This window comes from Zychaea mexicana, assembly GCF_025766255.1.
Source record: "Zychaea mexicana strain RSA 1403 chromosome Unknown BDB00scaffold_8, whole genome shotgun sequence".
Taxonomy (NCBI): domain Eukaryota; kingdom Fungi; phylum Mucoromycota; class Mucoromycetes; order Mucorales; family Lichtheimiaceae; genus Zychaea; species Zychaea mexicana.
In genome coordinates, this window is record NW_026516671.1 from 268,064 (window position 1) to 293,059 (window position 24,996).

Here is a 24,996-nt window from a genome sequence, read left to right on the forward strand (position 1 = left end):
TGAACATAATCCAGCGTTACTTCTACTACCGCAAAGAGGGCACGCCTTATGGAATAAACGTAATGCTTCATGTCCAGAAAATATGTTACTTAAATGCTACTATATATACTATATTACGATGCAGATAAAATCATTACATTACCTCACGCCAGAAATGATTACCTTATCTTTGAACTTGTCAAAACTTGGATGAGGCTGTCGCATGAAAAAACAGTCACGTTTTTGCAATTCACTTTTCTCGGCCAACTACCACACTATCTCATTACTTTTGACAACAGCACGACGACACTATGCGAACCAAAACGCAGCGAGCGTACAAACGCTTGCTGCATGAGTATAGCCTTGGTTTTGGTTTTCGAACACCATATCAAATTCTAGGTAAGATTCTTACAGCATCTGATCATTTTCGTCTTTTACATTCATAAACTGTGACAACTTAATCTAACCTTAAATTTCCCCGCGTATATGTTATGCATATATACTTATAGTGGATGCTGCCTTTTGCAAAGAAGCAGCGAAACAAAAACTCGACGTATTTGTTGAATTCGAAAAGACATTCCAAGATCCTACTCGACATTGTAAGCAAATCCGAAAAACAAAAAGGTCTTTCCAAAAAACATTATCAATTCTGAAAAGTTAAAGTTGCGTTCCTGCTTTGTTTCTTCAAGTCATTACAGAATGTAGTATTCAAGAGTTACGAAGGCAGGGTCGAGATTTTTTTGACGCACAACAAATAGCAAAACAGTTTGAACGTCGACGTTGTCCACATACACATGCTCCTATTGCAAGTGCAGAGTGTATGGCACAGGTGGTAGGATCCACGAATGAGCACAACTATGTCATTGCGTCGCAAGACGAGTCACTGCGTGAAAAGTTACGCGCTATTCCTGGGATTCCAATGGTTTATGTCAAGGCACACATGGTTATCATGGAACAAATGTCTGCCGTAACGAAGAAAGAGTTGGATAAGGTACCATTTATACGACAAATTCCGGGCAAAAAAGAAAAAGAGAGAGAGAGAATGAGATGTACGAAAGAAATTGGATTATATCGTGTAGGCGGTTCACATGTGTGTTTTATGGCTTCTCTAACTTACCATCCTTGCCATCTCACTAGAAAGCGGCAGAGAAAAAGGGCATGTCGGCACGAGAAAAAGATCAAATGGCAAAATTACTGCATACTCATGAGGAGCAGCCAAAGAAGAAAAAGAAAGTAAAAGGGCCGAATCCGCTTAGTGTGAAGAAGAAAAAGAAGACAGCGTCACCGGCCCCGAAAAAGAAAAGCACGGAGGATGGTGCTAGCACTGCGGAGAACAAGCGAAAGCGAGTAGAGGAAGAAGGAAAGAAGAAGGAAGAAGCCACACAGACGGCTTTGGAAAAGTCGGATGAAAGCAACAATATACCAGATGCTGGAGAACCCAAGAAGAAACGGAGGCGAAGGAAAAAGACGAAACACGATAAAGATGATCAGCAGCAGGATAAATCATGATAGCAATAGCAATAATAAAGAAACATTTTTAATATGATAGTAATGACGGAAGCTCGAGGGGGGTTTATGTGAATCAAAAATTTATATAAAGAAAGGAAATACAGCCAGTCTTTTTCTTCTACACTTATATGTGCTTGTAATGTATGCCTTTATACATAATAGATTGTGGGTAAATTGGATGTAGAAGAGAAAGAGAGGTTTTTTTTTGAAGAAAGACGAGAACACAGTTTAAATGTATTAGCGATGTCGTGGGCTCACACGCGAATACGCAAAAACGCCCAGAATAACGACACCTAAGAATGCAATGGCTGCAGGCAGCATCAATTCTTGCGGTAAGCCTGAGCCATCTTGAGAATAATGCTCGGCATCGCTGTCGCTTTCGGGCTCGATTCTCCTTGAGTGTCTCTTTGAGCTGCGTTTTCGGCTTCGTCTCTCGCTTACAACAGATCCATTCTCGACAAACTTTTCCGTTACCGCTGATCCGTTTGTTGCATAATATTGCACAGGCGATGCGACGCGTACAGGCGTTGCTGCTGGTTGGGGTGTGGCAGGTTGTTGCGGGATTTGTTGCTGTTGCTGTTGTTGTTGTGGCTCTGGCTCTGGTTTGGTGGTATCATGCACAAACAACTTGACGCGATCGTGTCCCAATTTACGCGCCAACTGCACCGAATCCGTGACATCCGCGTCTGACGTGATGAGAACTTGATCGTTTTCATCATCCAAATACGAAACAGTCAACCATTCACTACCGTTATTGCTCTCTGCACTTGCATCGTGCTCACCAATGACTTTTTGACGGACGTTCTCGAGAAGGTGAGCATAACTGTTGTAAGGTGATGTGAATCGATGCGTCTTTCCACCGTCTGATGTAAATTTGAAGGCAAATGTGCCGTCGTCATGGTTGATGCTTCGACTGTGCTGGCGTGAAGAAACGTGGGACAAGCTGTCTTCGTTGTGAGCCACCATGCTGGCGGATTCGTTGGGCGTGATTTCGGGGAAACCTTGCAGTTGTGAGAGGGACGCGGAAGGTTCCGGCGAAATCGCGTTCATTGCGGAAGGTGCCAGGTGGCCTGATTGGTGAGGAGACGAATGTGGATCGGACGACTGTGATTCGCTTTCTCCCATTTCCGTCGCTCCAAAACTATCCCAGAAACGCGACCACATTGGTCCTGTTATTGAAATAAGCATTGTTAGTCTCCATTATTATTATACTTTCAAAAGCGTCGCTCCCTTGGTATTACCTTCACCATCGTTTCCTTGTATACTGTGGATCTAAATCGAAAACGTACAAGGTAGAACGATCAGTTTAGGTTATCATGAGAGTTTCAGCATCATGGTAAATGAATTTGACTTTTGAACTAACCTGCTCCAGAGTAGCATACGTGAGTCGCAGCACATCCACCATGCCAACAACCTTCCCGTTGTCCAAGACCGGAAGGTTCAAGTAGTGTCCGTCTGTAAAAAATTTAAAAGAAGTCAAAAGGCTAAGTATCTCTATCTAAACTTTGAAGAAAACAGTCCCTTGACATTTACCGTTCATGCGATGAAGGGCATCCATGATGGTCGTTTGAGGAGTAGCCGTATCTGGATGTGGTGTCATGACACGGACAACCGAACAGTTTTCCGGGTTTAAGCCTGCGGCAATCACACGTAAAACAACATCCTTGCTACATGACATAAAAATGAAAAGATGGATTCGGTTGATATGAACAAGCAGCCGCGTTTTGTTTTCTGCAAAAATATAGGGAACCGAAACTTACGTTGTGAAAATGCCTGCTAATCCTTCACGATCAGCCACTAGGACAGCAGTAGTGTGGTAGTCCTTCATCATGCGTGCGACATCACGGACATTGGTCTTGATACTCACTTCAGCTGGCGGAGTGCCATCGAGAACCGATCCGAGGTCTGGACAAGACATACGATCGCGCAAGGCTTCCATGTACTGCACCAACTGGACTGGACTGCTAGACCACTCACGCTCGACACCTTCAAGCGCATCATACAGTTTACGCGAAGAGCCATAGGCACGTTCCATCTTATCCAAAGCTTCATACAAACACTTTGTAATGTCGAGTAATCCAAAAATATCCCCTTCTTCGTTACACACGGGCTATTCTTCCAATAAATGATGTAAATATACCCTCTTGTTAATCTCACTATGTATGATACAGAAAGAGATATGAGTTTACCAAGTGACGGAAGCCGCGAGTCACCATGAGGTTGAGCGCATCAGTAGCAGAGGTGTCGGCCGTAACGCACATTGGTCCTTTGGTCATGATAGCTGCTACCGGTGTTGCTCTTTTTGAAACAGATATTTAGTCGATAAATTGAATGCTTTTACGTTCCTCTCCCGCTTTCCGCCTCCCTCGTACATCTATTTACCTAGCGTCCAACGATTCAGCAACGACTCTGTACGCCAAATCTTTTGCCTGACAAAGTTCAAAGGAAATGATTTTGTAGAATGAGAATACAACCCAAATAGTTATATTTCGGGCAAAGATCCAAGTGAGCAATTACTTACCGTGAAAATACCGCTCAAATGATCGTCCTCGTCGACTACCAAAACACAATCGCTTCGTTTGGCTGCCATGAGCTGAGAAGCTTCAATGACCAACAAGCTCTCTTTCACGGTTAAAGCCTGCGACGGACGCAAGGCCGAAACGGTGCCAGCAATCTTTCGAGTTTGTCGTATGCGTGTCGAGCTCGCACGTTTCTTTGAAAATTCTTGCTCGAGTTTTTTACGAATGGCCTTTTGTTGTTGCGGTTGGTATATGATAGCAGCAATAGTTAGTAATAGTGGAAGCAATAAGTACACTTGTTGATGGATTGCAAAGAAGAAAAATTCTAAATCTCCAAGATTGGAAACTTACCTCGTCTCTTTTGTTCTGACGCTGCCGGCCAGCAATGCCATCCTGCTCAGTACGATGAGAGGCGACAGATGGAATTCGAGAATTAGAATGTTTTTTGGTCATTTTGTTCAGTTTTTTAAAAAAAGTTGCCCAGGGCGGGTGAAACAAACACGCGACTAAGCTTATCCGACTGTTCCGAGAGGAAGTGCAACAGAGTATGTATGTGTGGTTTTTAAATGCCGCGCAACAAGTTGTTTGTGCGATGTGATGTATAAACACCATCGTCACCGGGTGTAATATCATGGCACCCGGTATTTAGATAGTATTAGTAGTAGTAGTAGTTATAGCGTCTTTTTATGTTACAGAAAAAATCATGATACTATATATGCTTTCTACGCTCGCTCCCGTTTGTCTTGTTCTACTCTTCATGGCTCAATCTTCCGGCTGCCATCCATAAAGTACTTGACAGTTTCGTTCGTGATCTCGGTCTTTCTCTTCTGGAAGTCTCCGACAATCTTCTGCAGGACTTCGATACAGCGCTTCTTGAGCTCACCGGTCATCATTTCACCTGATTTGTATGACTAGAAAAGTAAAAGACATATACGTGTTACTACTTGTCAATTCCACAGCAATACGGTGTCACCGAGAATGTAAAAGCCAAAATGAAACTCACATCGTAGATACGCTTCAACTCTTCATCATCATCCATAAAGAAGCTCAGGTACTGGTAAGACACATCCACGTCTGGGTTACCGCCATTGGCGCGGTGTTCCTCAACAGTTGCTCCGCCACCCGAGAACGCGTACCGGTTGATCTATCAACAAAATATCCTTGGTGTCAGAAACCCACACACACACACACAGCAACACAGAACAAAACCTGAGAAAAAAAGAAGACTTATAGTACAAAATATACCTTGTTCTTGATTTGGTTGGGAGTATCAGTCATGAAGATGGCAGATGAGTCGATGGAAGCGCTCATCTTGGTCTGAGGACCTTGCAATGCAGGGAAGAAGCGTGCATGGATCAAGGCGGGCTTAGGGTATTTGAGACGTGCGGCAACATCCCGGGTCAGACGGAAATAGGGGTCCTGATCAATAGCGCATGGAATCAGGCACGGAATGTCCTTCTTGCCGCCAAAAATTTGTGGGAACGAGTTGGAGAACGACGGTGCGGCTTGTACTGCGACAAAGTGGAGCTTACCAATTGCATCCCTTATTAAAAAATAAAAAAACGAGACAGTTTAACCGATCTGCTATCTGAAAAAGGAGTCCAATCAACTTACGAGTCGTTGAAGCCAAAAGTGGACTTGGACTGGTTGGTGTTGATGCACCTTGAGATACGGACAACATTGTGATAGAAAGGACCACTGCACAGCATATTTACAAAATTAGCATTTCCCCAATATCACTATCATCACCACATACTGCACAATTTACCCAACATAATCCAAGTTGGAGAAAATAAAGGTCTTCTCGGGTTTGAAACCACATGCGATGATATCTCGTGCATTTGCCTCGGCGAATTCGCGACATTTCTCAATAGTTAGGTTCTGTTTGAACAGGAACTTTTCGTCGTCGGTCAATTGGATAACGATTGGCACATCAAACACGTCCTGAAGCCATCTGTTAAGAAGAAACCATCCAATTAGACCTTCATCCTACTTATTTCAATCAACTAAACACATTTTACTTTACTGGCAAAAAATAAAAGGAATCAAATGACCCATGTGCATGGAAGCGCTGGATGGACCACGGCCGGTGTACAAGTAAAATGGCTTCTTTTGTTCATAGCGGTCGAGAATGCGACCGAATTCTCTATGATATCATGCATTATATTTAGTTTCTTTTCAGTTTTGGATATGGCTTCCAATCCATTCAAAACAGTGATACCTGTGAGAGAAAAAGGTACCACGGCGCAAGAGGACGTGAGGCTTGCGTCCAGTCAACTTTTCGAATCGCTCCAACAAGGCTACATCAATGCGTCGCGTACCAAACTGATCAATGAGCTTGTTATAGTCAATGGCTTGCTGAACACCGTCAACAACGGCACCCTCGACCTCCCAAGGCGTGACATTTTGTTCGGCGGTAGAGGCAGGAGGTGCTTCCACTTCCTGAATGTTTATGTCAGCCACGCTGGCAGAGAGCTCTTTTTCGGACATTTTGTGTTTTGTAAGGAAAAAAAGGGAACAGAGGTACGACTGGGAAGGGGAACGAAGGACGAGGGACTTGGGGAGGAGCGGGGTGTGGGTGATACACCCAAAGCTACAATGACACATCGATGCTGCGACGAACTGAATTAGTGGCTTGGGAACTGTGGACCTCCCCATCTCTTCTTCTTGTATCCTTGCTACATTACTTGTCACCCATGGCATCCATTATCGGTCGCACGTTGCTTCGAGCACAGCAACAACAGCAGCTGCTGCAGCAACGACAACATTTACGTGTCGCTCAACAAGTCAATGCCTTGACGAGCAAACGCTTTTACAAAATGAATGTCCAGTCTGTCAAAAAGGGCCAAATTGTCCAATTAAAAGACAAGGCATGGCGCGTGTTACATCGCGACCACTCATCGTCAGGTCGAGGTGGTGCCGTGGTGAAATTGGACTTGCAAGATATTCTATCGAGTTCTAAGATTAATGAGCGTTTCAAGTCTGGCGATTCTGTTGAAAGTGAGAGAAACTTCCCCTTCTACCTCTTTATTGTATTCACTGAAATTATGCAAATTCTTATCGACCTCCTTCTTTATGGAAACCATAATTTTCAAAGTTTTGAACTTGCAAGATGAAGCATACCAATATCTGTACACGGATGAAAACATGCTTCATTTGATGAATATGGAAACCTTTGATGAGATTGAGATGCCTGCCACTGCTTGTGAAGGCGGCGAAGAATCTGTTGCTATGCTTGAAGGTAAACATATTCAAGTGTTATTATGGGATTCATTTATGCATCATTCTAACATTCTCACAAAACTATTCATGACACCGTACATATACATATATGACGCATGAAATAATAAAAAAGATGGCATGAATATTGCAGTCAGCTTCTTGACGACGCCCGATGATGGACGAAAACCGGTTACTTTCAAGCTACCATCCAATTATACGTTTACGGTAGATTCAGTTGTGGAACGAGCGGGTCAAGCAGCAAAGGGCACAGTCTACAAGACGGCCACTTTGACCAATGGTGCAAAACTTCAAGTACCAGAGTTTGTGCATCCTGGTGATCGTATCATTGTTGATATTGATTCTAAAAAGTACATGAAACGCGAACTGTAAAAAGAAAACACTACTATCAACCTTGTGAATATCAGGATCATCATTGAGTAGGGCACAAAAAGAGTATATTAGATAGATACCAGTTTGTAGCCGGGTCGCCTTGCCTATAATAGATATCATTTTTATTAACAAAGTCCATTTCTTTTACATGTTAGTAGTGCTCAAAGATGACTATATAAATGATGACGCGCGTCGTGTCGAGTAATAGGGTCTGGTCATCGTTGATTTGATGATGTGTCACAGCTGACAAGCGTTGAACAGATAAAAGAGTGCGTGCTACAACATATGACGGGCTCACTGTCGCCATTTTTGCAGCCAGCGATATCATGGCAAGTAGTAAAACTCTTACAGTGATCAAAAACACGGGTTAGATTACTCTTGACCAGCGATTATAGAAGGTTGTTTCATGCTACTGTGATACCCAGCAATGATGGTTGTAACTAGTGATTTCTCGACTTGCAATCTGTGTTGTATTGTCTTGATCGCTTATTGTAATACAATAGCAACCGCCTAAGGTTACTAACTGATAGAGTGCAGCATCGACAACTTGGGAAAATGTGATCCCGGAAAAACAATGAGGAGCATTGTTACTTTCCCACGGATCCTATATCCTTTCATATTGTAACGATTTTGTGCTGCTGGTGATATAGCCGTCACCTGTCAAGCGATCATCCTCACTGAAATCCAGCGTTGTCACTGTAGCAAAACCGAGTACATATGTAGCTGACGTTAGTAGATACATAGTGATGGTAACAAAAGCAGCAGTAGTTAGGCAGCTGCGCAGGTGAGTGGCACCTATTTCGGCGGGTATAGTGACGCCAAAAATATACAAGTATACGTGTATGTGCATGTGAGTTAGTGCAGATACGATAGAGCTCCCGAACACAGTACTTTAAAGGCATATCACATATCGTCACCGTGCTCGGCATATTTTTTATTCCCTTTTGAAACGAAAAGCTTGCTTTTTTGTTGAAGGCCACGCGCTCGCTCGAAAGGCTTTACGCACACGGAAACGGGGCGGGGCTAGAATGGCTAAATCCACTCGCACACACACACTTTTTCTTTCGGAACTCTTTTCTTACTTTCCTTGTATTTTTTTTCAGGCGACGCACGTCCCGGCCTCTCTTTAGCGTTTCTTATTAAGAACCCCAATTCCAAGAAAGTCGATCGTTGTATATATAGTACATAAGCAACTCTCTCCCCGTCGTTCCTCTTGTTAACTATCTCGGGCCCTCTATTTTTGTGCACCCTCCTCTCTTCATTCCTCTCCTCTCTCCCCAAACAACATTACTGCCACTCAACTACCATTTGCGCGTCCTGCAGCTTAAGCGATGGGCAAGGCCGCCACATGGTACAAGGAATTTGCGTAAGTTTTTATATTCTTGAACGTACACATACATACCACTTGCACTCTTTTCAACCACGAGAAAATGCTAACTCACCCTACCCGAAAAAAAATAATAACAATAGTCAGAATCATGAAAACATTAAACATTCCATTGCAGGTGCAGGCGCCGGCATCGTATCGTCGATCGTAACATGTCCACTCGATGTAGTGAAAACACGATTGCAGAATCAGGGTAGGGCGGAACCTGGTGTCAAAGCCTATCGAGGCACAGTAGGTAAGACATTATCCATCAGTAACCATGTTGGGGGAGGAGGATGTGTCTTGGAGAGCAAGAACTGTTTTGGAGGAGTTAAAAGCTACAAATCAATTGTCTTACTTTCTGTTGATGTAGGTACGCTGTCAAGAATATGGCATGAAGAAGGCATCCGTGGCCTATATCGCGGTCTGGGACCCACAATTCTCGGATATCTTCCAACATGGGCTATCTATTTCACTGTCTATGACTATTGCAAGAACCGGTGGAGCAGAGAATTTGGTATGGCATTTAAAAGATGTATTGAAACTAGTATTTCGTAATGTATATTTACACGTTGAAAAACATGATTGTATCAGGTCATGATAAAGAATGGTTGGTCCATATCGCTTCGGCCATGTCAGCAGGAGCTACATCCAACTGCATGACAAACCCACTCTGGGTGATCAAAACTCGACTCATGACGCAAAACGAACGTACTGCATACAGGTACAGAAATACCCTGGATGCATTCATCACGATTGGTCGACAGGAGGGCATCCGAGGGTTCTACAAGGGTCTGGGATCGTCATTGTTGGGTGTCAGCCATGTAGCTGTTCAATTCCCACTTTATGAGAAGTTAAAAAGCTATTTACGTAAGTGCACAACACTTGACGAAAGATACAAAGGAGAAAGAGGTTGTCGAGTGGGGAGGGAGGGAGGGAGGGAGGGAGAAAAGACCGCCATGATCTGAAGCTCACAGTTATTGCGCAATCAGATGCAGATACCAATTCGTCTGGATCAGCGTCGATCCTCTTGGCTTCATCACTTTCGAAAATGGCGGCCAGCTGTGCAACATACCCTCACGAGGTGATACGAACCCGTCTACAAAATCAAACCCATAAGCCATTCAAGTACAAGGGCATCCTTCATGCTATCAAGGTGATTATGACAGAGGAAGGCGTCCGTGGATTCTACAAAGGAATGCCGACAAATCTATTGCGTACCGTCCCATCCTCTGCAATGACGATCCTGACGTACGAGATTTTGGTGCAAAAATTGGACGAAATGAAAAATCTTTAGGCTATTTCTGCTGGTTTTTTCCCCTCTCTTTCTTTCTTTATTCACCCTTCCCGTTAATTTAAAAAGCTCATTATCACTTGCGAGGAACAGAAAAAAAACTGATTCAGGGGCCAAAATCTAGGAAAGAAAGAGCAAAAAGACGTCTTTTTTCATACTCTTCTTTCTTCCTTTCTATATTATGTACATATTCTCTCTCCCTCTTAGAATGTTTTCCCTTTCTTTTAAAATATAATAACAAGAGTTTGCCATTTCAATTATCTTAATAAAAATAGAGATATGATTTCGCATTTCTATGATGCTTTAGCTGGTGCGCACCTCTGTGTAATGCTACTTGTGTATCGGCTATCGTGAAGACAGATACGGCTGCTACTTAAAGAAATCCTCAAAAAAGTAGTTTCTCTTTTGCACTTCTTTACAATGACAGTCCTGGTGCACAAAGTTGATTTCTATGATATTGAAACTTCACCGAGTTTTCTTTTACTACAGTCACTTATTAAAGAGATATATGTTGCTTCACTGAAAAGATCCACATTAAGCACCAAGATAGGAACGAGCAGACTTACGAATCGTTGCTGCAAATATCAAGCGGTATATTAGAAAATCTTTGATATAGCATCTCCGGATGTTAACACAGTATTTATTTCAGAGACCACATATAATGGATTATTCGCTGACGAGGCTCCTTCTAGTAGGCCTAAGAATCGCTATAGGGTAAAGTCAATTTAAACCGAATAGTCTGCAATATAGATGCTCTTTTCACCGCTATAAAAGTCTATTTGGTGCAGCATCCAGCAGCTACTAAATGCACGTCGCAAGACTCCAGTAGACTAGTCACTCTTTATCCAGCTAATTCAGTGTATTCGATTGTTTGTGCCTTTTACGAATGCCAACAGCATCCATTCGTCGGTAGTATAAAAATGATAGAAAGCCACATTTTCTTGTAACATACGTCAAAGTTCGGTATTGAATATGCAGCAAAAATAGGCGGAGCGTATCCAGGGGAAAAACATTGACTGGTTAATTCCTCAAGTGTGAGATGCGTCAAGCATGGAAACACATCATGGTTCGACACCAAGTGCTCAAATATTTTGTTCTCAGATACAACCACTACATAGTGAGATCCAGATTTTGCAGTGTATTATGTGATGACCGAGAAATAACTGGCGAAGGAGTATCACCGAGAGAGTATCGTTGGGTTGATTGATGTGGAGATCAATCTCCTCAAGGCCATCCGCTGGTTGTCGACAGCTCCCCTTTATACTAGTTTTCAATAGCGTTTTATCTGTTAGAAAAAGAAGAGGCGAGTACTACAGTTGTACCCCGGTTTTTGCAACCCCTGGATTTGCAATTCCTCGTATATCTGCAACTTTTTTTTGAAAAATCCAAAAAGACTTAGTAGTTTCGCAAATTTGCAACTTGCAAATGAGTTTATACGATTTGCGCGTTATCGGGGTAAAAACAGCTTCAATTTTTTCAATATCAACTGAAAGAAGCATCTGTTGCGTATTATCGAGGAATAAAATGATACGGTTACTGCACTAGACAGCTTCAATAAAAGAACGGTCTTATATATGCAAGTAGTAACATGTAGAGCTGTGTGAAATCCCCACAGAACGTATCGTACATCATCTCTAACAGATAAACAATGGGTTAGTGTATATAGGATGACTTATCCAGTGTCTATTTGAAGCAGAATTGTTTACCCCGTTACTTGCAAATCCTCTGTGCAAAAAAAAATCGGAAAACCCTCGGTTGCAAAAACCGGGGTACAACTGTATCAGCCTCCCCATTGCCGGTCCACAACCAGGAAAGTCAGCTCTGAAGTGTGGCGTTCAATCAAAGTCGGAAGAGGTGTATCATAAGCGTAGGTCGGATGTGAGAATCATATACAGTGATACGCTTCAGTCACGGTCTACTTTTGGTACTGATACAAGGTGGTGTTCATTGATGGTATCATCTCATCCACCATTCGAAATGGAGATAGCTACTGTAAAACAACTATAAACGCTGGTGCGGATCGATACATGATTAGCAACCGCAGGCCAAATTTCCATCAAGATCGCAAGGAACCAAGAATCATCGCGTGATCAAGTTTGGACATTTGTATGACTACGTACGGCGTTTCAGTATTCGACTGGGATCAGTGTGTAGTTGAAAGGACTGTAGCACCGTACGAGTGGTATGTGAGGCATAGAGTTGTAGCAAGCAGTGATCAGATCCAGCAAGTTTGCAGCGTGGGTAAGTAATTAATGATTATATTGACCTGTATTCAAAAGACTCGTGAGCCAGGTATGTATGTACATCAGTAACCCCGAGTCAAAAAAAAAACTTTTTGTCACCTTGGTCAGTGCGCTCTCGCGGACTACAGCCACAAGCCGATGGCCATAGCAATAGTTTGAGAAATTTGTTTGATCCCATAATTAAGCAATACAGGGTTTAGAGCTCCACTTTTTACGGGTATTTCAATGGATTTTGTTACAGGAATGAAAAGGGCATTTGAATGGTTAATAAAAAAGTTTGACAACCGAGCGATAAGATATCTATACCCCCCTTAGTTGGATCCTTCAATTATCACACGTCAGCAGCCGGCCGATGTTCGGCCGGGTTTGCATGCAATCCTAAGCTCTTCTTGCTCCTCTCGCTTATATAGGGTTTGCTAACTTACTTGTTGTCGGAACATATGCTCGGCAGTGTATGTACCAAACAAGAACAATTGGAGAAGTTGAGCAAAAAAGAAAACACTATACAGCCATTCATGCTCCCAATCCACTATACGAGACAACACGTTGCACACTCACCATAGCAATCGCACATGATTGAGATGGTGGTTTTTATCATCTCGTCAGTAGCGACGATAACTAGGTGCTTGATGATGTATCGCATGCCCGTACTCTTATGCATTGCGTCAAAAATATGACACCACCAAATGTAGGTCAATGGGATATAGACGTTGAAGTTTTTTGCTTTAGGTACAGTAATAGTGCTACTGTATGTAGTAGGCTAATTCAGGCAATGCCATGAGAAGAGGTCACACGTCTACAATTATAATCTTGTTAATTTCGACTTACACATTAGGTATTAATTCAAAATAATCTCATCACCATGTAGATACAAGGTATGACTCATCATTTTTCTGTATATTATCTAGTTAGGACGTATGGCAAAGTCTTTGCAGAACAACATTGAAGCTATCATATAGGAGCTGATTGCAGACTGGTTGCTTTTGCGCTGTAAGCACATTGTACCACACAAGGTTCACATTCCCACCGTAATCAGATATACTGTCTCTCTACGTAGCTCATGATCTATTAGAGCAGGATCTTAGATAGAGAGGGATAGAGGCCATTTACACTCGAGTCTACATTTCCCCTAAGAATCATCACTACTTGCTACTACTATTTTATGGAAATGCGACTGAATAAGAACAAGCAAGATCTATATTGATTAGTGTAAAAACTCTAAAATATCAAAAAGTGCCGATGATTCCGGCTTGTGATGCTTTGTTGGTATAGTTGCTGCTACTGCAGCGGAATCATGTGTATACTTTATTCATCAAGAGCAATGGCATTATACATCTGTATTGCGATCTACTTATCACAATTCAAATTACAAATACTGTGTAGACTCCTGTGTGATGATTGAATCTATTTGATGGTTTTTCATTCTCTGCTACACGGCTCACTTGCGCTTGTACTATATGGATTGACTGGAAGTTGAGTTGGAAGCGAATAAAAAATTACTTTGGTGGATGTAATTCGGACCACTGCTGGGTCTAGAAACGTGAGTAATTAAGTTCCGTGAAAATGTTTTTTTTGTACCTTCAAACTCTAAAAATATTTATTCTATTGGCTTTCTTTCCCGCACTTTTTTGCATTGTATAATTTTATTTTTTGCTTCTCTGATATTCCTTTATACTTTCCCAAACATTATGCAGCCAGACAACAACGATATCGAGTCTATACATTCTTCTGCTCTATCTGAAGCACCTACAGAGTCCAGTCCTCTTTTACCGGACGGACGCAAAGACAACAAGTATAAAAACGACAATGACGATGGGTCCTGGTCTGGCGAGGTTCGATGGCTTGTAGACAACAGTACGCCGATTGTCGGCACATACTTGCTGCAATACTCTTTACAGCTTGCCAGTGTATTCACCCTGGGGCATCTGGTACGGTTTTTGTTCTGCGCATCATGGTATACCGCATAACTAGTAGTTTGGGATATGCTGCTGTCTACTAAAGACAAAACATGTTTGCGGGGTATTTTGCAGGGTCCAACCGAATTAGCTGCGTCTGCGCTTGCCAGTATGTTCGCCAGTGTCTCAGCATGGAGCATCGCATTGGGTACAGCCACGGCCTTGGACACACTCTGTTCACAAGCATGGACTGGTGCACGTGACAAAACCCTTGTTGGCGTTCATCTACAACGAGCATTGGTGATTCTTGCTATGATCTTCTTTGGCTTTGTGGTACCAATCTGGTGGAACGCTACACGGGTCTTGTTGGCCCTGAATCAAGAGCCGGAGTTGGCTGACCTTGCAGGTAAATGCATATACAATACACATCATCGTCTAAACTAAATACCAGCAGAAGCAGTAATGCAGCGGCTTAGCAGATGGAGATACATAAAGAAGGCTAATGATGTGCTGTTTCTACCATGTTTGACAATGTAGGACTGTTTTTACGATACCTCTTGCTGGGTGCGCCGGCATTTATTGCTTTCGAAGCACTGAAAAAGTATTTACAAGCACAAGGAATCATGCACGCATCTACTTATGTCGTTATGATTGCCTCTCCTTTGAATTTTGTAATCAACTATACGCTGGTGCACGTCGAGCCTGTGCGGCTCGGATTTATCGGAGCACCGATCGCCACATCGCTGAGCTATTGGCTTATGTTCATTCTGTTGGTGCTTTACACCTGGAAAGTTCAAGGCAAGGAAGCCTGGGGCGGATGGTCAGCCGAAGCTTTGAAAAACTGGGGACCGTTCTTGCGGTTAGCTGTTCCTGGAGCATTGATGATATGCAGGTAAGCACTAACAGTTTCCTCCACTTGTGCAAAATTTACAAAAGCTGTCTGTAACGTAAGCAGCTAATCGACTACTTGATTGTAAAAAAAACTGTGTCATCATGCAGCGAATGGTGGGCGTATCAACTGACAGCACTTGCCACGTCTTACCTTGGACGTAACAATCTTGCGGCCCAGTCAATACTACTTACAGCCGTGGCCACATCTTTCCAAATTCCGTTCGCCATTTCAGTCGCTTCAGCCAACCGTGTTGGAAACTCCCTGGGCGAGTGCTTTGCTCTTAAAGCCAAGCGTGCATCTATCATTTCATTGATAGTCGGTGTTGCTTTTGGCTTACTCAACTGTGTCTTTTTCATATCTACGCGCTCCGTTCTCGGCTACCTCTTTACTGCCGATGAAGAGGTCGTCATGACCGTTTCCCAGATCATTCCATACTGTGCACTATTTGTCATTGGGGATTCTCTCAATGGCATCTCAGCCGGCGTTATTCGAGGTAGGCTAGCACATCTGCTAAATATTGCATATTGTGCAATTACAACATATTGATTGACCTTATATGATACCTACAATACAGGACTCGGCCACCAAAAGATCGCTGCTTTCATCAATATCTGCTCCAACTACGTTTTGGCGCTGCCTATGGCCTACGCATTGACTTTCCATGCAGGCTGGGGCTTGATTGGGATTTGGGTAGGCTTGTCGATAGCCATGCACCTCAGTGCCGTTGGTCAAAGCATCTATTGTCTTACTGTCAATTGGGATGCGGAGGTACAGCGTATCACTTACATTGTCAAGGCAGAGGAGGTTCGGATCCATGACACCGACGAAGGGGTTGTTGGCGACGAAATCAGTTCCCGTTATTAGCACCTTTTCTTCAGCCCTACACGATTCTTTACTCCTCCAGCATACAGCTCCTCCTTCAAACACTACCTACTGTATATATAGATGAAAAGGCTTCAATGTAGCTGTTCTCATCGTCACTGTACTAGCTTGCGTCTTTTTTATACACCACGATTACTGCGTTTCTTGTTTGTTGTTGTATGTGTAGCACGTATATGACACACTAGAAAATGAAAACAAGGTGCCCTTTTGTTTATATGAACTACTCGGAGAAAGTGCCACATACGCTAGCAGTAGCAAAAATCACTTGACAGGAGCAAAAAAGGTTTCATGGCACGCCGACGAAGCAAGCCGAGCCGGATTATTACGTGACCTTTTGCGAATTGTCATACCGCTCCTTTCCTTTCGCTCTTTCTTTTACAGTTTTTCGAAACAGCAGCCCCCTTTTTATTTTTATGCATCGCCGCGACTTCTGATGGACTACTTTTCGAATTTCAGAAAGCGGATTGTGCCTGCCAAAGTGCAGCCAAATAGCGCATTGCACCTTGTTAAATTTCACAAATGTTGGGATTATGTCCATGTAGGTTGCTCTTTATAGTTATTAACTAAGAGTGCGATAAGTTGCTGGGTCTGCAGAAAAAAAGAAAGGCGATAATTAGCTAACACCCTTTTCTGCTTCTTTTTTTTTGGTCTCCGTTTATCTTATTGTTCATGTAGAATATATTCGATTCGGACGACAACAAAACGAACGTACATGTCCAACAGACCGAAATACCAAATAAGCTACGGCTCATGGTGGATATGCTGGTCGATGAGGAAGCCCGACAGGAGGAGGACAGCACGACGGGAGTGTGCATGGAGTACTTTCTGAAGAACGGCGTGCTGCATTATCTCGTCAGTGTGGCTGAAAAGGCGGACTATCCAGTCGGCATCAGGGGCGAAACAATCCGAATGATTGCCAACATGGTGGATCTGCTTGACGATCGATTTCTTGTGCACAACGCGGTGCACAGGCCGACTGTGAAGCTGTTGCGCTTCTGTGTCCTGGACCAGCAACACCAGTATCACGAGGATCTCGTCGATCTCATGTACATCATCTGCTCAAAAATTCACGGCTTCCCGGCACTGCTCAACATCTTCTTCCACCATAACCCAAACAACAGCAATTACGACGAGTTCCTGCTATTCACATACCTGCTCCGGTTCGTGCACCGTGAGGGCCGATCCGGAGACTATGCCCGAACGGGCTTGCTGTTTGTCATGGAGATGGCTGCGGCGGATCACCTGGGCGACTTCATCCTGTCGTCTGATTTTGCTACCATCATGGCTGCTGGACTCGGGGCACTCTATTCGCAGCTGCCGCGGAAACTCGTCGTCAAGGACGAATCCTTGCTGTCCAAAACTGCATCGACCTATCTGCTCGGCCAAGACTTCATCCGTCTCAACCTCAACCATGTCGACGAATCGTCCTCGTCCTCGTTTCGCTATCAACTTGATGCATTTCTCAAGCTGCTTGAGTTCTGCCAAGATGTGCTTGGGCGCTGTTCACGAACAGACATCTGCAAGGCGCTATTACAGTATATACGTGCCATCTTCCTGGAAAATATTCTGTATCCGTCAATTCTCGAATGCTCAGACGTGGATGGCTCGTCTGTAGCTGTCATCAGTTACATTGATGCGATCTTGCAGACGGTCGAACACAATGCATTGGCCGACATGATTGTTGGATTTCTCATCGACGACGACGACGATAGCGGCCACTCATCACCGACAAGCGAAGTAATGAACGACACCGACAAAATCTGCTCAAACTTGTTTGCAGGCCTCGAACTGGATCGGTACAAGAGCTCGACGTACTTCACCGCTGCCGGCCGCTTTACCCTCAAAGACTTGATCTTTAGTCGACTCAAATCAAGCTCACAACCAGCCGTAATCGCAACATTGAAACTATTAAAAACACTGCTTACAAAACACTGCCGATACTCGCTGAAATTATTATCGATATACCCTGATTACGGCGACGACTTTATATATTCCAGCAAACAACTGTCCGCACAGCCGCCACGCCAACCCTCGTCATCTACAGCTACAGCTACGACAGTGTCGCATCATATCCGTGAAATAGAACTATACTTTTCCTTGATCTCAGCCATCGACCAAGTTCACGCTGATGATGTCCAATTGTGTGGCTACGAGGGATATCTATACGACATGGAAGCATTAATGGAAGGCGACGGCTGCTTCCAGGGCATGTGCACTGGATCATCCGAACACGACGATGAAGAAAATAACACACTTGCAGGACACAACAACAATAACCGGCCACGCGCAAGACGGCGACACAGCTTTAAATACGGCAACCGATTTGCAGTAGCAGATCAGCAACAGCAGCAAAAACACGATTTCCCGCCCCGTACATATACCAACCATTTATCATCATTGAAAAAACTCACCCTGTTCAAGCACCGGATACAACCAACGGATCCATTACTCCAGATATTGCTTGGTTTACTCAGTAACTTTTTTGCTCAGTCATCCGAACTCAATCTGGTACTGACGGGCGTAATTTCTGCATTAGCCATGTGTCCATATCGGTCCTTGAAAGGCTGGATCTCCTTCCGAGATAGCGACCGCACCAGTGCAGAAGATGTGCTCGTGCTCAACACGGACAGCGAAGCTGTCAACCTCAAAGCAGCAGCGACGAGTAATAAAGCTTACGACGACGACGACGACAGAATTCATGCGAACGATATATACCATCATCCAACTGTGATACCACGCAGCGTAGAAAACGAAGACGAAGACGACGATGACGATCGCTCTATCGACTACGGCGTCGAGAAACAATCTGCCGCCATGACCCAACCCACTCAATTCAAATCATTCCCTCCATTTTTCACCCTGTTTCGTACTCTAACACAACAAGTCGACTATTATCGCTCCGAAATCGACAATTTTGACATCTTGTTAGAAGAACGGCGACTGATGTTGCAAAATCCACAAGCAGCCGCTACGCTAGAAACATTCTCCTCACCCTCTTCTCCAGTTCCATCAACACCGACTACACCTACCACAACATCCACTATGGGGTCATTATCCGCTGCTGCAGGCTATCTATTTGGATTCAGCAACCCTGCTCCTGCTCCCCCTCTATCGGATCCCAGCAGCTATGCAAGACGACCCTCCATTTTACCACAGCAACCATCGGCAAGCAGTAACAACAACAACAACAACAACAACAGTGATTATTATTGGTGGAGCGCGCGACCAGACCACATGCAATCCGACACCTCTGGATTAGCAGCGACAGAGGCGGCCGTCCAGTCGCTAATTTCTGATCCTTTATCACCACTGTCGGTACATGCACGCAGAACACAAGACATCCGCATCAAACCATTGTTCCCGTCTAGTTTCCCTCAGGACAACAAAGACTCAATACTTGACTTGGATGACGAAGACGAGGATGCATTTGCGCCTGCTGATCAAGATCCATCCATACAAGCACGGCGAAGAAAGAGCGCCGTCAATGACATTCCATTGTCGAAGCTATTGAATAATGTCGTCATATTGGAAGAATCTATCAAGGAGCTTATTGCTGTAATGCAAGTGCGGTCTAGTCTTGGGGTCGACCAGATACGTTATGTCTGAAAAATATATATATCATAATAAATCATCGTGTGTTCCTGTTTGTCGTGTATATACCATTACATACAATACCAATAGGTGATATCGTATAAGAATAAGAAAAATTATTCTTTTTATTACTATTACTATACACATAAAAGATGGAGATGAAGAGAGTGCGTGAGAGTGTGCTGCGTGTGTGTGTTTGTGTGTGTGTGTGTGAAAGAAAAAACATTAGAGTTGGATGGCTTTCAGTTGATCCACAAAGGCTTCCAAAAAGCCATCGTCGGTACATTTAAGGTCTATCGTAATGGTTGCATTTCCTTCTTGAGAGGTCAAGTCGTATTTCAGTAAGCCTGCAATCTGCGAGCCTTGGATACTCTTAGCATAAAGTGATGCTGCACCGGGAACAACCTCGACCACTTGCAGTCGTGTTGTGCTAGTAATCGTGCTCAGCGCATCAATGAGCTTTTGGTCAACTGCCGCGTCAGTTGCGATGGGTATCTCAATGGTCACTGTGTCTCGGTAATCGAACTCCTGGCCGTGTTCAGCAAGCAAGTTGGCGAATTCTGTGGGATCCATCGCTTGGTCTTGGATTAAGAAAACGCTCGGCCGAACAATCATTTCGAGTGGTATCTGGTTTAATGCGGACGAGTCCTAGTATTGCCAGACATAGAACCAACACTTTTTAGTCTTCAAGTCGTAGGCAACTTTCGATTCTTTATCTCTCCTTTACCTGTATATCATATTGCATGTCGCATCGTAGGCAAAGTCCACGTCGAATGTCACCGGTTACGGCAAAATAGCCTGCTGCTTCAATGTCTTTTCCAGCCTCCAACTCAAATGTATCACTTAAGGATGCAAGGTCAGGATGTCGCATGTGTTCTACGTATCTGAAATCGAACGACTCGATCGTCGTGAAATGTAAGTTGGTGAGTGTAGCATCGGTTGTCTTGTTCTTCATGTTCAGTCTAGCTTCAACGACCGAAGTGCCGTTGTCCTTTTCATCTGATAATGATAATAGATAGTGCTATACAGGATGCATTTTAAACCATGAGTTAATAACAAAGTTTCGCACTATCATATATCATTACGAGGGTAGAACTTACCAATTCGATATTTTCGTTACTTAATAGGAGCTCAGGCGGAATTTGTTTTAATTGATCCTTCAGAAGCTCTTCTGTGGGCATATCGGGCACTTCATTTGATTGAACATTCTCCACGGACTAGTAATAATATATTCATCAGCACCCATTCACATAGCTATTGGCAGAATTGATATCAAATTACCTCGGGCTCTTGTTCAGCAGCAGCGGCTTTCTTCTTTTTCTTTTTTTTCTCCTTGGTTGCTGTGCCTGACGTTGATTTCTTGGGCTTTTTGACTTCTCCATCAACACTCTTTCTCTTCTTCTTTTTCTTTTTGCGCTCGCCATCCTATACAAAATCGTTAATTATTGCATAATGTCAATGGAAATTAAAGAGAATAAGCAACTTACATCCTTGAGCGCAGTTGTAGATGCAGATTGCGCCAACCGTCGTTCTCTTTTTTCCACGCGTGCACGTGCTTCTTCTCGCCGTCGCAGCTCTTCTGGACTCGAATAAGTCTGCATCTCGGGGAACCGCTCATCAGCACCCAAAGGCGTATTCAGATCCACCGTGTTCAAACCGTCATCATCTGTAGCAAAGATATCCTTGCCACGTTGTTGCTGAGACTTGCTATAAGCTCCACCACTGCCCCGTCTCTTACTGCTTCCATTGGCACCTTCTTGATCGCTTGCGGAGTCTACGGCATCTTCTGGCATTTCTTCAGGCGCATACACTGGTGGTGGAGGTGAGGGTACACGGGCCTGCCGTTTGCCCTTGGATTTCTTTCTGTGCTTCTTGGATTTACCACTACTGCCAGCCACATCGAAATCATCTATTGAGAGCTTCACAATAGGAATCGAATCCACATCCTCTTCCAGATCCAACAATTTGGCTTGTTGCTTTTGCTTTTCTGATTTGTCCGACATGATATAGTAGGGATCGTTACGCAGTGCTTCCAACCGTGCAGCGCGTCGACGCTCCTTATCCTCGTCGTCTTCGCTGTCATCTTCGTCATATCGCTTCGATCGGCTCTTCTTTTTCTTCTTTTTAGTGCTTGTAGTGGCGTGTGTATCCACATCAATGCTAGGCGATTCCAGGGAAGCAATTTCAGATTCACTGTCGTCTACGAGATCAGGAAGTGGCTCGTTGATCCAGACATCCAGGTCCAAGTCGTCAGGAACAGGTACTTTTCTTTGGGCTTTGGGTGCCACAGGGTTGAGCTCATACAAAGAGAATAGCGCAGGAAGACCCTGGAGCACAAGTGGTGCCTGTTCACTAGTAAGATCTTGTGAAATTGCAGCCAAGACTATATCAAAAATAGCTTGTGCATTGCAAGCCTAGCAACATAACCGAGTTATTAAGAATAAAAACAATGAGGTGATTTTATGATATTAGATAGATATTTAGGCCCTTTCAAAATAGCTACTGCACTTACTCGCTCTTGGACCTCAAGATCGGCACTGCGTGTAAACATGCTAATCTTATCCTTCATGACTTCGGTCACCTTGACAAATTCTGTTTGCAGCTCGGTATTCCATTCGTCAATCAATTCATTTACCCAGAAGGCATAGATCTTGATTATATTGTGGACATAGATAGCCTGCACCTTGACAGGCATGTCGACAACATAGGGTGTCAACAAACATTCGAGGGTAGCAGGAATGTTATCAAGGAAACTGATTGTTGGTAAATGTTCCACAGTGAGTATATATATATATATATATGTACAGTAGACCGGTCCTTATTTTTCTAGATTTCTAACCTGCAATATTCACCGCAAATCCATGCAGCAGCAGAAAGCACTTCGATGTTGGTGTCGCGCTTTCTGGCTGTTCTCAAAAGTTGATGGTCGGATAACAAACGGAACTTTTCCATACACAATATCAGAAATACAATTAATTAATCCTTCTTGGTCTCTCCTTTAAACCACATGTATCGACACTATCTTACCATCTGCTTTACTGCGAATGGACGTACGCTCTTGACGCGCACACTGACATCCATCAGCTGAGTTGTCAAGATCTCGCCCACGCTCACCCCAGAAACATGCGCCAGTCCAACTAAAACTGTAATGTACCACTCGAAGTTGGACACGTTGCGGTATTGATTCTGACTACTGATAAAAACGATGCGATTGATAATGTCGGTGCGATAAACTGGATCAAGGACGCTCGATGCTTCGTGAAGAGACGATGTGCCATTGCTGTCGCCAGGCACCAAATGGGTAATAAGTCGCTTCACTATATCAACAAGACTCTTTTTGTTTGCCTACATGACCCGCAATATGATTCAGTTTTCCACTTTACGCTCCTTGATTCCTTCTTTTTAGATCTGTGTCCCTTAAAGTTTTCTCTTACCATGCCAACAACAAGGTCAAGTGCACGGAATCGTATACTGAAATCGTCATCATCAATGCATTCCAAAATGATATCCTTATGCTCAGCGATCAATTTGGGATGGGTCGACAAAAGTCGACTCATTGCCAGTAGACCAACGTATTTTACTACCATTCATGATAGCCAATGTCAGTCTCTTTTTTTAACTCGTTACAATTACGCAGTAGGTAAAAAAAACTCACAGTTTTGATCCGGATCCTCCAAAAACCGTCGGAGCTTGTTCACACAGGTTGCAGCTAACGCATGACTGGAATCACCCGCCGCTTCCAGGAACCCTCCCGTGATCACGGTGTGAATGCATTCGTATAAAAGGGACATGGCTGGCGTTGTTTGAATAAGCGAAGTAAGTGGTGGGAGCAGCTTTTTAATAAGTCTTGGTTCGAGCGGTGTAAGTGATGCAAACTATAGATACAATTAGCCCCCAAGACAATTTGGTAATTTCGTACTTTTCCTTCCCATTTCATTCCAATCCAGCACTTTACCATTTTAATTATTTTAATGAGCATCCAGTTATTCGCAGAAGTCGTCAGCAATCGGAATAGCTGCGGCGCCAACGACAAGTAATTGCGTGGATTCTTTCGAGCTAGTTCACAAACGACACTGACGGTTGCAGATACGACAGCTACATATTTATCCCGAGACCCGTCTTCCCAGTTAGTACATTGGATTTCCTTTGACGTTTGTCGTCCAGTACTAATGCTTCCTTACATGGATCCGCATCCTCGAGCTTTTCTTTTAAACGCGGGAAGCTGAGTCGAAGCGCTTCAGGGAACTTTAAAAACACTTTGTACAGCACTAGCACGACCTTTTTGCGAATATACGGACGCGAGTGGTTCAGCATGGCGACTAGATCTTGACATAGATCGCGTGCTAGGTCGGCCGTAACGATATGCGAAAGTCCGTTGACGGCAATCCCAATTTCGAGGGGGGAAGACGAAGCCAAGTCCTGTAAAAATCGTATATACAATTGGGTGTTTTAGAACGTTCGGCTGCGCACAGTGCCGAACGCCAAATGATCAAAAATAAGAGCCAGATGGAAACAACGGAGCGATCAGTACCTTTTTGATTAAATTGGTAGTAAGCATAAGCACATCCGTGTCTTGCTGAAACGATTGCGTGGCTGCCAAGTAACCCGCCCGTTTATGTAACAGTTTTGGACTCGACATTACTTCGACTATATGGAAAGATGCCCAGGACATGTCGTAGCCAAGCATTTGAAGCTACAGATAGATTACAGCAAAACAGGCAGCGCATTAAGTTTCCTTGTAGACTTTGTGGGAGTAATTATAAAAGTTCCCGTCCACGGGTGTATCAAGAAATACTCGTAGCTTACATAGGTCAGCTTGGCGACCGCGACGCCTTTGATATCGATATCGTTCGACTTGACTTCATTACGTATTTCTTGTAAACACACGGCAATGTATTTCTGCTCGTTCTTTTTGTTGGCGCGAATCCCACGAATGAGATCCGTCAGCGATTTCTCAAACATAATTTGAGTGTTTGGAAAAGAAAGGGACGAACGAGCTCAAAAGACACAGGAATCAGTCAGGCGAGTGAGCTTGGCTTATGCGGAGATAAAAGCCGATGTGTTTCAGGTCGTGATAAGTTCTGCCACTTGTTTACATTAACCACAGCGTCAAATAAACCGGAGAACATATAAAAATGATATGATAGAGTGCAAAAGATATTGCGAAAAGCAGTTGTACTTTGCAGACTATAATTTGGTATTTACCGCAACACT

At 43.7% G+C, this 24,996-nt stretch overlaps 9 protein-coding genes across 9 annotated transcripts; 5 read left to right on the plus strand and 4 right to left on the minus strand.

Moving 5' to 3' along the window:
• Nucleotides 1–290: 290 nt before the first annotated feature.
• Nucleotides 291–1,251, plus strand: BDB00DRAFT_728469 (Fcf1-domain-containing protein; the record flags this gene model as incomplete). Its single annotated transcript, XM_053118277.1, has 4 exons — nucleotides 291–378; nucleotides 489–578; nucleotides 669–970; nucleotides 1,117–1,251. Coding segments are annotated over 4 exons (615 nt in total), but the record flags the coding sequence as incomplete, so codon positions are not given.
• Nucleotides 1,252–2,352: 1,101 nt separating this feature from the next.
• Nucleotides 2,353–4,460, minus strand: BDB00DRAFT_756393 (uncharacterized protein; the record flags this gene model as incomplete). The annotated part of the gene is made up of 9 exons (XM_053118904.1): nucleotides 2,353–2,657; nucleotides 2,730–2,760; nucleotides 2,852–2,943; nucleotides 3,022–3,155; nucleotides 3,249–3,598; nucleotides 3,678–3,786; nucleotides 3,871–3,917; nucleotides 4,010–4,237; nucleotides 4,359–4,460. Coding segments are annotated over 9 exons (1,398 nt in total), but the record flags the coding sequence as incomplete, so codon positions are not given.
• A 302-nt stretch (nucleotides 4,461–4,762) lies between these two features.
• On the minus strand, nucleotides 4,763–6,497 carry BDB00DRAFT_868235 (uncharacterized protein; the record flags this gene model as incomplete). Its single annotated transcript, XM_053126446.1, has 7 exons — nucleotides 4,763–4,918; nucleotides 5,011–5,151; nucleotides 5,253–5,550; nucleotides 5,622–5,705; nucleotides 5,776–5,961; nucleotides 6,034–6,153; nucleotides 6,229–6,497. 7 exons carry the CDS (start codon nucleotides 6,495–6,497, stop codon nucleotides 4,763–4,765), a joined length of 1,254 nt encoding a protein of 417 aa, XP_052983901.1.
• Nucleotides 6,498–6,826: 329 nt separating this feature from the next.
• Nucleotides 6,827–7,619, plus strand: BDB00DRAFT_756251 (uncharacterized protein; the record flags this gene model as incomplete). The annotated part of the gene is made up of 3 exons (XM_053118891.1): nucleotides 6,827–7,007; nucleotides 7,105–7,248; nucleotides 7,363–7,619. The coding sequence occupies 3 exons, from the start codon at nucleotides 6,827–6,829 to the stop codon at nucleotides 7,617–7,619; spliced, it is 582 nt and encodes a 193-aa protein (XP_052983902.1).
• A 1,080-nt stretch (nucleotides 7,620–8,699) lies between these two features.
• On the plus strand, nucleotides 8,700–10,577 carry BDB00DRAFT_803464 (mitochondrial carrier domain-containing protein). Its single transcript, XM_053122019.1, has 5 exons — nucleotides 8,700–8,985; nucleotides 9,090–9,241; nucleotides 9,359–9,502; nucleotides 9,580–9,855; nucleotides 9,978–10,577. The coding sequence occupies exons 1-5, from the start codon at nucleotides 8,951–8,953 to the stop codon at nucleotides 10,280–10,282; spliced, it is 912 nt and encodes a 303-aa protein (XP_052983903.1). The 5' UTR covers nucleotides 8,700–8,950; the 3' UTR covers nucleotides 10,283–10,577.
• A 1,781-nt stretch (nucleotides 10,578–12,358) lies between these two features.
• BDB00DRAFT_784567 (uncharacterized protein) lies at nucleotides 12,359–13,354 on the minus strand (the record flags this gene model as incomplete). The annotated part of the gene is made up of 4 exons (XM_053120470.1): nucleotides 12,359–12,391; nucleotides 12,948–13,051; nucleotides 13,081–13,245; nucleotides 13,351–13,354. The coding sequence occupies 4 exons, from the start codon at nucleotides 13,352–13,354 to the stop codon at nucleotides 12,359–12,361; spliced, it is 306 nt and encodes a 101-aa protein (XP_052983904.1).
• Nucleotides 13,355–14,138: 784 nt separating this feature from the next.
• BDB00DRAFT_803468 (mate-domain-containing protein) lies at nucleotides 14,139–16,523 on the plus strand. Its single transcript, XM_053122020.1, has 5 exons — nucleotides 14,139–14,450; nucleotides 14,553–14,823; nucleotides 14,955–15,309; nucleotides 15,417–15,802; nucleotides 15,884–16,523. Exons 1-5 carry the CDS (start codon nucleotides 14,211–14,213, stop codon nucleotides 16,171–16,173), a joined length of 1,542 nt encoding a protein of 513 aa, XP_052983905.1. The 5' UTR covers nucleotides 14,139–14,210; the 3' UTR covers nucleotides 16,174–16,523.
• On the plus strand, nucleotides 16,376–19,902 carry BDB00DRAFT_584925 (Retinoic acid induced 16-like protein-domain-containing protein). Its single transcript, XM_053117945.1, has 2 exons — nucleotides 16,376–16,729; nucleotides 16,867–19,902. Exons 1-2 carry the CDS (start codon nucleotides 16,625–16,627, stop codon nucleotides 19,795–19,797), a joined length of 3,036 nt encoding a protein of 1,011 aa, XP_052983906.1. The 5' UTR covers nucleotides 16,376–16,624; the 3' UTR covers nucleotides 19,798–19,902.
• Nucleotides 19,903–24,518, minus strand: BDB00DRAFT_584850 (adaptin N terminal region-domain-containing protein). Its single transcript, XM_053117944.1, has 13 exons — nucleotides 24,314–24,518; nucleotides 23,964–24,201; nucleotides 23,738–23,877; nucleotides 23,438–23,657; nucleotides 23,217–23,362; nucleotides 22,810–23,127; nucleotides 22,622–22,725; nucleotides 22,295–22,535; nucleotides 21,270–22,196; nucleotides 21,064–21,207; nucleotides 20,883–20,999; nucleotides 20,510–20,803; nucleotides 19,903–20,430 (listed from the first exon to the last, which is right to left on the minus strand). Exons 1-13 carry the CDS (start codon nucleotides 24,467–24,469, stop codon nucleotides 20,008–20,010), a joined length of 3,468 nt encoding a protein of 1,155 aa, XP_052983907.1. The 5' UTR covers nucleotides 24,470–24,518; the 3' UTR covers nucleotides 19,903–20,007.
• Nucleotides 24,519–24,996: the final 478 nt, after the last annotated feature.

What these genes read in the sequence shown, in the direction of transcription:
- BDB00DRAFT_803464 (XM_053122019.1), top strand. Translation starts at nt 8,951, where the DNA reads ATGGGCAAGGCCGCCACATGGTACAAGGAATTTGC. An exon ending in ACATGGTACAAGGAATTTGC is followed by an intron (nt 8,986 to 9,089) that starts GTAAGTTTTTAT and finishes TAATAACAATAG; the next exon opens with TCAGAATCATGAAAACATTA. An exon ending in AGCCTATCGAGGCACAGTAG is followed by an intron (nt 9,242 to 9,358) that starts GTAAGACATTAT and finishes CTGTTGATGTAG; the next exon opens with GTACGCTGTCAAGAATATGG.
- BDB00DRAFT_803468 (XM_053122020.1), top strand. Translation starts at nt 14,211, where the DNA reads ATGCAGCCAGACAACAACGATATCGAGTCTATACATTCTTCTGCTCTA. An exon ending in GGAGCATTGATGATATGCAG is followed by an intron (nt 15,310 to 15,416) that starts GTAAGCACTAAC and finishes GTCATCATGCAG; the next exon opens with CGAATGGTGGGCGTATCAAC. An exon ending in CTCAGCCGGCGTTATTCGAG is followed by an intron (nt 15,803 to 15,883) that starts GTAGGCTAGCAC and finishes CCTACAATACAG; the next exon opens with GACTCGGCCACCAAAAGATC.
- BDB00DRAFT_584925 (XM_053117945.1), top strand. Translation starts at nt 16,625, where the DNA reads ATGGACTACTTTTCGAATTTCAGAAAGCGGATTGTGCCTGCCAAAGTG. An exon ending in AATGTTGGGATTATGTCCAT is followed by an intron (nt 16,730 to 16,866) that starts GTAGGTTGCTCT and finishes TTGTTCATGTAG; the next exon opens with AATATATTCGATTCGGACGA.
- BDB00DRAFT_584850 (XM_053117944.1), bottom strand. Translation starts at nt 24,469, where the DNA reads ATGCTTGGCTACGACATGTCCTGGGCATCTTTCCATATAGTCGAAGTA. An exon ending in ATTTGCGGTGAATATTGCAG is followed by an intron (nt 22,536 to 22,621) that starts GTTAGAAATCTA and finishes ACCAACAATCAG; the next exon opens with TTTCCTTGATAACATTCCTG. An exon ending in CTGCTGAACAAGAGCCCGAG is followed by an intron (nt 21,000 to 21,063) that starts GTAATTTGATAT and finishes TATTATTACTAG; the next exon opens with TCCGTGGAGAATGTTCAATC.